At 30.3% G+C, this 10176-nt stretch overlaps 1 protein-coding gene and 1 long non-coding RNA gene across 9 annotated transcripts in view; one reads left to right on the forward strand and one right to left on the reverse strand.

Annotated features, from left to right (window-relative positions):
• The first annotated feature begins 3468 nt into the window (after positions 1 to 3468).
• Positions 3469 to 4475, forward strand: LOC127903817 (uncharacterized). Its single transcript, XM_052445031.1, has 4 exons — positions 3469 to 3627; positions 3723 to 3807; positions 3903 to 3995; positions 4093 to 4475. The coding sequence occupies exons 1-4, from the start codon at positions 3584 to 3586 to the stop codon at positions 4213 to 4215; spliced, it is 345 nt and encodes a 114-aa protein (XP_052300991.1). The 5' UTR covers positions 3469 to 3583; the 3' UTR covers positions 4216 to 4475.
• Positions 4476 to 5601: 1126 nt separating this feature from the next.
• Positions 5602 to 10176, reverse strand: part of LOC102607394 (uncharacterized) — a 5600-nt gene continuing 1025 nt past the window's right edge. Inside the window, exons 3-4 of one of the 8 annotated variants that reach the window (XR_003064076.2) lie at positions 8206 to 8237; positions 5752 to 5766 (exon numbers count right to left, since the gene is read on the reverse strand). This is a non-coding gene — a long non-coding RNA (uncharacterized LOC102607394). The other 7 variants (XR_003064075.2, XR_003064077.2, XR_003064074.2 and 4 more) reach the window with 7 other exon arrangements.

A 10176-nucleotide genomic window follows, 5' to 3' on the forward strand; every position in this document is an offset into this window, starting at 1 on the left:
AACAATGTTCTTTTACGTAAGAAAGTTTTAGAAAGTCAACTTTTACGTAACAAAAGGATTCATTATTCTTTTCATGATGTTAGAATAGAAAAATATAGTGATCAAGGAGAAGTTGGTAGTAAGTTTAGGAAGCAGTTTAAGGACTTTATTGAGTTGATGGCTACTTTTCATGTGGGAGATTATATTTCATGGCAAGGTTGGTTGTGCTATTTCAATAGCTTGAATGCCAAGCTTAAGAAAACTTCAAAGGAGGTTGATGATTTTCTTGAGGTAGTCATTCAAGAACATGAGAATAGAATGAGTAACAATTCTCAAGTTGAAGATCACAAGGACTTTATAGATGTCTTGCTTTAGCGTCAGAAAGAAAATATTTTAGACTTTCCTATTGATAAAGCTTCATTTGCTGCTATTTTTAGGTTTAATTTTCTGCTGTTTCTGGGTAAGGTGGCTGCTATTTTTAAGATTATTTTTCTGCTATTTTTTGATAAATTTACTGTTATTCCCAGGTAAATTTTTTTGGTGTTTTGGGCTTCATTTGCTGCTGGTTTTGGGTTAAATATTTTGCTGTTTCTAGGTAAATATACTACTATTTTTTAGTTAAATTTTCTGCTATTTTTGGATAAATTTTCTGCTGTATTTGGGTTTCATTTACTGCTGTTTTTAGGTTAAATTTTTTGCTATTTCTGGGTAAATTGGCTGTTGTTTTTTAGTTAAATTGTTTGCTATTTTTGGATAAATTTACTGTTGTTTTTGGTTATATTTTTTGCTGTTTTCAGGTAAGTTTTTTTGGTGTTCTGGGCTTCATTTGCTGTTGTTTTTTGGTTAAATATTTTGCTGTTTCTAGGTAAATATACTGCTATTTTTGGAAAAATTTACTGCTGTATTTGGGATGATTGGCTGCCATTTTTGGTTAAATTTTTTTGGTGTTTTGGCCCTCATTTGCTGTTATTTTTATGTTAAAATTTCTGCCGTTTCTGGATAAATTAGCTGCTGTTTTACAGTTAAATTTTTTACTATTTCTGGATAAATTTATTGCTATTTTTGTGTTAAATGTTTTGCTGTTTTTGGGTAAATTTGTTGCTGTTTGGATAAATTTATGACTATTTTTGGGCTAAATTTTTTGCTGTTTACATGTAAATTTTTGGTGTTTTGGGCTTCATTTGCTGCTGGATTTGGGTTAAATGTTCTACTGTATTTGGGTAAAATTTACTACTATTTTTTAGTTAAATTTTTTACTGTTTTTGGATAAATTTATTACTGTTTTTGGGTTATATTTTTTGTTGTTTTACAGGATCCAAAACTTGTGATATTTGACATTTCTTTTTGTGCTAAATCTTCATGTACAGGTTCTTGTAAACTCGAAAATGGCTGAAAATGTAGATGAGGGCAACGAGAATGATTTCAAGGAGAATGATAATGTGAGCTAGGAAAATGAAATTTTAAGAAGACATCGACCTTTCATTGAGTATTTGTAAGTCTTCTTACATTAAATATTATGTGTTTGACTTTTGGTAAATTTATGAATATTTAGTAAAGCCAAGCACAATAATGTTAATGGGCACTGATTATATTTTTTTTTCAAAATATTTAATTGACTCGAGCAAGCAAGAAGAAAAAATATTACGGGACCAAGGAAAAAAAGTGGTGAGTGTAGGTGCGATAATTAATTTCCATTAAATGTGGGATGTGTTACAAGCAATAACTTATTGTCATTTTTTTTAATTTTTTAGGATAGAATTAAATTAGGGAAATGTTTCAAAAATTTGAGTGAAGAAGAGAAGGCTAAATTTAGAATGGTTGGTAGTGATATAGCACGGAATAAAGACAAAGAAGATGATTTTGTGAAGGGAACTCAAAAAGCCATGGAAACTAGATGTGCTCCAGATCGTTTTGCAAAACTGGTAGCAAAATTGTCAGAAAATAAAAAAAAAGTTGTTGTGGAGTTAGGATTCGAAAGTCTTCTGCACATAAAATGTGGTCGACTGAAACAAGATTTATGTTCATGGTTGGTTCAAAATTTTGATCCATTTACTTCATGTATTTTTTTGCATGGTAAGAGTGTCAATCTGTCGCCTCAAGATTTTGAGTACATTATGGGAATAAAAGATGGTGGAGTCGACATTGATATGGATCTTGGTATTGATGACATAGATAAATTGAGGAATGAATATTGTGATGACAATGGATACATTAAGCCGAAAACTTTAAAGTCAAAATTGGTGAATCAAAGGGAGGTGAATGATGACTTAAAAGAAACTTTGTTTTGTTTGTTATAGCTACAATTATTTTTCCTAAATCGGGGTTGAATTTAGCCCCGTATTACTTGGTTTTTTTGAAAGACACCAGTGCCATAAATAAAAAAAATTGGGCAACGTGGGCTTTTAAAGGGCTAGTTGAGGGCATACAAAAGTTCAAGGCAAGACAACATAAAGTTGTTAATGGTTGTGTACTATTTTTGGAGGTAATAATTTTTTTAAAAATGATTTCATCAGTTTTATTGTGTTATTTTGTTTGTGCTTTGTTTTGATCATTTTGTTAATATTGCAGCTTTTTTACATGGATTCTATATCATTTGCACGAAAATTTATTGATAAATCTTTAAGTCCAATAACAACATGGACAAATCGAGATGTAACTAACTTATTGAGTTTTGTTAAGAAAAATGGTGGTTATGGGAGCTCAAAGGTATGGCATCTACTTTTTATTAATTAAATATTAACGTGTCATATTGAAATGACATGTATTTAATAGTATGTGGTATTTATTAGGTTAATTTGCTAGAAATCCATCCTTAACAAAACACGGCCCAGGAAACATTTGATGGAACAAGTTGGAAGAATGAAGAATGCATACATAATTGTCAACATCAGAAGGAATTATCACTTGTTCGAAAAGATATTGGCCGTATGACATTAGAGCTTGATGGTTTAAAGCATTTAATGGGTAGTTGGATGCAGCAAATGCAACAAGTAATGGAAACCCTTAAAGAGAACTTAACCTAAAAGCAAGTTGAGCAGCAAAAGGAGAATAATGGCACTGCTGTTGGAATTACTTCTCCTTCCTGAAAGCAACAAAAGAACGATGAATCAAGCCATGAAATTTTAACTTTTGCGGAACTAATGAAGAGAGCCAAAGAAAGGCTAGATGGAGATGATATTCTTGAGAAGAAATTATTGGATGAGGAGAATGTTGTAGAGAAACATGATGAGAGAATTTTGACGGGTGAGTCAGACCTAAATGAGGGAAAGCGTAAGCAAATTTTCTACAATGTAGCTATGCAGGTATTTAGCAATAAACTGTGATCTTTTTTTTTTTTTTGCACAAGTAAAACATAATAGTGCATAGATGAGTATTAAGTTATAAATCATAATTTTTGTAGGATAATGGCCGGAATGATGATTGTTCTATTGAAGAGGAATCATCAAACCAACTTAGTGTATTTGAGGTTAAAGATATGCGCTCCCGAAAGCGAAAGTATGGTCCATACCAAAAACCCCCTTATAATTAGTTTCCCAAAAGACGAAGCAATCAAAATTTTTTTCATGATTCAATCACTCTACTAAATTCATTTTCAGAGGAAGATATGAAGTTGCTGCAATATATATTTCAAGGAGAATTGCCTATGGAGTAATTGGATTTTCGCATGACCCATTTTCCATATGTTATTATTTTTGCATTAACACTGTTATAGTTTTAATTCTATTTTTGGATTCTTAATACAGTGAGCATATTGTTGATGGAATTAGTTTTTTCGTCTCTCGCCAAGAGATGTTTTCTTTGGCTCCTAATACTTGGATCATTGACACAGTAAGCATACCTTCCTTATATTTAGTTTAATAATTCAATTTATTTATTTTCTTTCTAAGTATTTAAGTCTTCTTGTTTAATGGCTCTATTCGTAGGTCATAGATTGTTTCGTCAACTACTTGACAAACAAAGAACGTGCAAAAACGAGCCTAGAGATGCGTATTTGGTATTTGCCCACCATATTTTCAGTAAGTTGTAAATTTTATACTATGAATTTTTTTACTGATAGTTGACCCTATATGTTGATAATATACTAATTTTATATTTATTTTATGAGTTTTGCAGCAAAAAATAGTGGCAAACATGGCCTGCAAAAAGAAATCAAGCATCGAAGAATTTGTCAAAAATCATAATATTCGAGATAAATACATGTCAGAACTTGCAGTATGTGAAAATGTAAGAAATTAAATACAAAATTACAATAAATAATGGCATTGTTTAAGACATTTAATGGTAATTATTAAAAATTATGCATTTGTCATGTATATCTATGTTCTTATAAATGATGGCTATGCACATTGGTATCTAGCGGTGTTGATTGTTAAAACGCAAACCGTTGAAATTTGGGACTCTTTACCTAGTAATAGTTCGAATTCACATCGAGAGGAAATTGTTAGAGCAATTGCAAGTGAAGCTTGCATTTCACTTGTATTATTACCAATAAATGCAAATGTATGCTGACTATTAACATCATTATCACAGTTACAGGGACTCGACGAAGTTTTCCTCGATGACTTTTTGGGAAAATTTCATTCATGTTGGGATTTTTTTAGTTTTAAAATTTCATATCCAGATAATGTCCCAATACAACCAAATGGAACTAACTGCGGTTTGTTTGTGATCAAGTTCATGGAGGTGCAATGTGATCTATTATCTATAAAACATGTATGTGACATTAATTTTATATCATATTGATTTAAAGTTTTACAATGAATGATGACTCTTTTTCTCACTTTTTTATTTTTTCTCTTACTATATTTAGTATAACTCAACAATAGAAAGATATCGCATTGCACTCCACCTTGTCAACGGAGATACAAATAAAATGAGAGATAGTATCAGATGTAAGGCTGAAGAATTTCATGATTCGCACAAGAATAATCTTCCACCGACCAAAATGACGAACAAAGTTAATGGTCAAAAGAATTTGAAGAAGAAAAAGTAGAGTTCAAAAGCCTGCAACATGTTAAAAGTAGGTTCTCTTTAACTATTTCTTTCTTGCTTTTTTTTGCTCCTATTACATTTCATGATTTGTATTAGTTATTTATTAGTTATTGCAATTATAATTGTTGTTTCACATAAAATTAATAAGAAACAATTTCCAATTTGCAATTGCCTACCGAGTATAAGCAAAATGTGGACTGGAAATAGTCAATGTTTTACTGCAAGTTTTCCTTTATTCTCCAAGTGGCTCACAATTTCCTCTTCAGTAACATCTTGTGGGAAGGTGGATCATCTTTATTGGGGAGCAGTAGTAACGATAGTTCTTTGTTTACTACCATTCTGTATATTTTATTTGAAATTAGTATTATTCTTGGTTATTTATTTTTATAATGATTCTAATATCTTGTTGACTATTTTTTTTTTAAGATTTTCTTTTGAAATTTTTTAGGATCTGCTAGAGTGAGTAAATTTTAATCTCTTTTTTATTTATTTGGGTGTCGAAGTTGTTGAATGTAAGAAAATTTTTTAAAAATAATTCGCTTAAAGTCCTAGATACTATGAATACTATAAAGCACTTCTTGGAAGAATGATACTCCGTTCACACATTTTAGATAGCTTCGTACATACACAATTGCTTAATCACAAAATATAATATTGTAAGATGTCTCAAAAAAAATATTCATGAAAAGTGATCACCAATGTAAAGCCGTCAGGATTTGTACCAATATCACGCACGTGAGAGTTAAAGTCCATGTAATCAACTAATATTCTCCTCAACATTCAGAACCTATAAACCTGGACAAAATGAGAAACTTTATCAAAAATAAAGAGTACGACATTGCAATTTCTTTTCCAAAAAACTTATAATTAAAAGGGACCGTAAGGTTTAAATTAAAGATGCCAATTATTTGATTTCAAACTAGTAATGAGGTCTATCAAAAAAAAAAAATTAGTAACATATCTCTAGTTGGACCTAGTTTTTTCAGAAAATTATATTGTTTATATCATAAAAGTGACTTAATTCTATAAATATGACATAATTTGTCGTGAGATTACAATCTTTAGTTGGAGCTATTGAGATTACATAATTTGTCGTGAATGTAAGAAAAAAGTACTGTAATATTTATTAAATTAAATATTACAATGATTTGATTTTAAACTAGTAAAGAGGTCTATCCCAAAAAAAATAAAAATTAGTAACATATCAAGTTTTAGTTGAACCTAGTTTTTCTGAGAAAATTATATTGTTTGTGCCATAAAATTGACTTAATTCTATAAATATGACATCATAATGAGTAATTCCAATAATATGACAATTCATTAAAAATAAGTTGTAATTATTCTTCAAAGATTTTATACTTATTCTCCATTTGTACCTGTCCATTATTCATCTATTTTTACCCAGCCATACTTAATTTATGCTAGATTGTGATTGCGTCTTTTTCTAATTTCTTGGGTAGGGAAAAATGAACAAGAGGGTATACATTTTGAAATTATACACTTTTGTGGCATATATAAACCAGAAAATCATATCCTTTCTTTCTCAAGTTAATTGAATGATATTACAATTTTTTCATTGCCACTTTGGGATTTAGGATAAAATTTTGCTTATTTAAAAAATGCAACTCTACTAAATATCAACAAGCATGAAGTACAATACAAACTTATATTGTGTCAAGATTTTGCCCAAAACAATATCCTCTCAAACAAACATTAATCCATCTAATAATAAGTGTATGGAAAAATACTAGTTACAAAAGATTTCACCATCACATTTCTTACAACGAAATAATTATAATCATAAACGTTGAGGTTTTGGGAAAAGCTATTTCCCCTGAATTAAACCCCGAATCGCACCCCGAATTTTGTCAAAAACAGTGCGTTTTGCTTTTTGCCCTTTTGTTTTTAATTGCAGTTGTACCATGTGTGAGATTTCCCTTTATTTGCTTTCAACCACAACACTTCATTTTTTATGTATTATTTTGTTTTTATCATTGTTTGACTGCAAAAGAAATATTCAAGTTAATCAGCATAGTTTATATTTATGTTGTTGCAGCAACAAATGAAATAAATATAATTTCTAACATAATAAAATAAAAAAAATCAAAAATTTAAGACATCTTTGGTATTATTTCTGAATTTGTATTTTTTAAGAATAAAAATAAAAATGAAAAATATATTTTACAGTATTTCGAATTTGAATATATTTTTTATATCATGTATTTTAAAAATAAAAAAAATAATTTACATTCGGTAGACACAATTAAAAATAATAAAAAGAGAGAATATACATTCGGTAAGACTGAACTGCTTGTTCAAAAGAAGGGGCTGCAGTAAGAAAAACACATCATGTACTAATTATAAAACATGTAGAACTACTGTATTTTACCAGTCACAAAACCTTTTTTTCTTAAGAGGTAATGTCCCATGGCAACTATAAATATGGGAAAAAAATTACCACAAAGTATAACAACCCCATCTTTTTCTCCAAACAAATACAACCATTTTAGTTCATATCTAAGCTAAGAACCATTCTACTTTCAGGTTTCGACCAACGAAATAACCATAGTATAAAAATAATTATACTCTAATCCAAACATGGCTTCAGAATTTACGATTCATACCAGACTCAATTGGCCAAACCTATGGAATTGGAATGATGCATTTATTTAACTCAAAAGGTAAATATTAGGCTTAAGGTTCTTACATATTAAAACAATAATAATTCATTCATTTTGAACATGAGATGCAACTTGGACTATTTCAAGTTATTCCAAAAGAAAGCATTAAAAGGAATTTGTTCATCCTACGTGGTATAAGTAGCATACTTCAGTTAGTATTATACATCATCAGTTAAATCATTTGGACTATTAACATTGATAACAACAATAATAAAATAAACATATGTAGTTATAAAATAAATAGATAAATTCAACTTCGGATAAATTTGGGTTGTTACAGTAACCCTCCAAGCCACCACTGTATTATAACCAATAGACATTTGAATTATAACAGATAGAAAAGAATAAAATAAAATAAAATGAGTTAAAAAAGCTGATATAATGAACCTTGCGGTCAAATGTTAGATCTGACTACTTCGAACGAACTAAAGGCCAACAATGAAAATTTCACATAAAAGCAACCAGAATACCAGCAAAATAGCTTAAATTAAAAGTTTTCTGACTTGTTCAGGAGAGACATCAACAATTTTCAAAACTTTTTACTGGACCTCACCTTTATAAATTATCAAAACTTCTGCCACCAATCTGACAACATCACAGAAAAACAAGCAACACCATATTTAATTAAGTTATAAAAAAGCTTCAAGATTTGCATATTCTGGGATATAATAAGAAACCAATCATAGAACATGTCATAAGCAAGGGCTCAAGCAGAGGAAAGATCTTGAATACCTCAATGTGATGATAATCATCATGAAACAATATCAATAGATGTGATCTAGGGACATATCTCACATAAAAACCTTCAAACAATATTAATATAAGCGATAGATCATATAAAATAAATAACTTCATAACAAAAGAGTTTACATTAGGGGTTAGAAAAAAAAAAAAAGGTACTAGGCTAAAGCCTAACCTCTGGTTACCGCACTTTCATTTGTGTGTAAAGTCTCCCAAATTCTTTAGTCATGGCGTAATAGATTCTCTTATATATATAATGAATAATGCTGTTAACAAAAGCCCCTAAACTTAGAATTACTTCCACTTTTTTATATTCTTAATTCTAATAAGGCAAGAGTGAGTTTTGGTATATCTAATGGGATATAGAAAGGTATTTACCCCTATTTTATCTAGCAACTTCGAAACCTGGTAAGTCTCTCGCAAAACCTGAATTTAGATGGATGGACTTCAAATGAAAGGATTTTCTAACAAAAGCTAAAACATTGCAATGGCATAGTGAACATAGGAAAATGAAAATATAAAGCAAAAGAAAAAGTTCCCATTGGATAAGACAAATACAAAATGATCCAAGTTCTTATTGGCCATGCCAATATTATTCATGCTGAATTAATCTAATTTATTTTTCAATTAAGGTTAGTAACAATTTATCTGTAAATAACTTAACCAACTTGGTTATTACAACATTACTTTTTCAAAGCGTTTTGAGCTCACAATATCAAGACAACAATTTGGTTGTTGGTTAATTGAGTACCGGAATAAGTGATTTTTACCGCAAGAATGCAATTGTAAACACCACACAGTAAGTTTTCAAGGCATCCAGTATATTAACTCAAAAAATCAAATTCTCATTCCCTGTCTAACCCACCAATTTTCTGCATAGGCAATGGAAATCAGAATACTTTATAATGCATTCAGTAATTGAAGTACCTCTGATTATTGTTTCCAACAGAATAGGGTAAATCATGTTGGCAAGAATTCTTGAAAGTTTATCTAAATAACTATCACTTGCTTCTCACAAAACAAACATCAAGCATGGCCTGTTGGAACATTTATCCTTTTTGGTTTAAGGGTGTTGGGTTAGTTGACTCAATTTTCCCTTTTTTGGTCACACAACATCAATAAATTGAGCATCTTGCCAAGGCAGAGATAAAAATAAATATGATGAACCCAGCTGGAAGTATCTAGCATTCCCCAGTCAACTGAGCCATTAGAAACTTCAGAATCCACAACCTATGTGATAAGCATATGAATTTATGTATCCATAAGATAATCCCAATATATATACGAGAGATAAGCAATATTACTTCAAAATAGTCCTCGTCAAGAGGTATATCGTCACTGGTGACAAAATCTGAATAATTGTATACAGCACCAGTAGCAAAGTTCATGTTAATAGCAGAACAAGCAACATCCTGATTGGATAGAAACACATTCATGGTAGTGAGTAAACAAATGAGGTTGGGTTGAAGCAAGAGTTGTTTATAAAAGGACTTTGAATACTGTGTTACCAAAAGCTATTAATGAGGTTATGATAGCTTTAAAAGCTCAAATAAGGCAGTTGTAGAACAGTCTATGATGTGACTGTCCTCATTCAACAAATTAGCCGAGAAAGATGAGTTACACGGAAGGTCCAATGGTTAAGGATGTGACTTTGCATGGGTGCTAAAACCAAGATTTATTAAGCTTAAAGATCTGTCTCTATCACCTAAGCTCCTCTGTAACAAAATAAATTAAGCCTAGAGATCGATCTTAATCAGTTAAAGATGATCTGCACAGCTGCAGA

The sequence above is a fragment of the Citrus sinensis genome, chromosome 7 (assembly GCF_022201045.2).
Source record: "Citrus sinensis cultivar Valencia sweet orange chromosome 7, DVS_A1.0, whole genome shotgun sequence".
Classification (NCBI taxonomy): Eukaryota; Viridiplantae; Streptophyta; class Magnoliopsida; order Sapindales; family Rutaceae; genus Citrus; species Citrus sinensis.

What these genes read in the sequence shown, in the direction of transcription:
- LOC127903817 (XM_052445031.1), top strand. Translation starts at nt 3,584, where the DNA reads ATGAAGTTGCTGCAATATATATTTCAAGGAGAATTGCCTATGGA. An exon ending in CAAGGAGAATTGCCTATGGA is followed by an intron (nt 3,628 to 3,722) that starts GTAATTGGATTT and finishes TTCTTAATACAG; the next exon opens with TGAGCATATTGTTGATGGAA. An exon ending in ATTTGCCCACCATATTTTCA is followed by an intron (nt 3,996 to 4,092) that starts GTAAGTTGTAAA and finishes TGAGTTTTGCAG; the next exon opens with CAAAAAATAGTGGCAAACAT.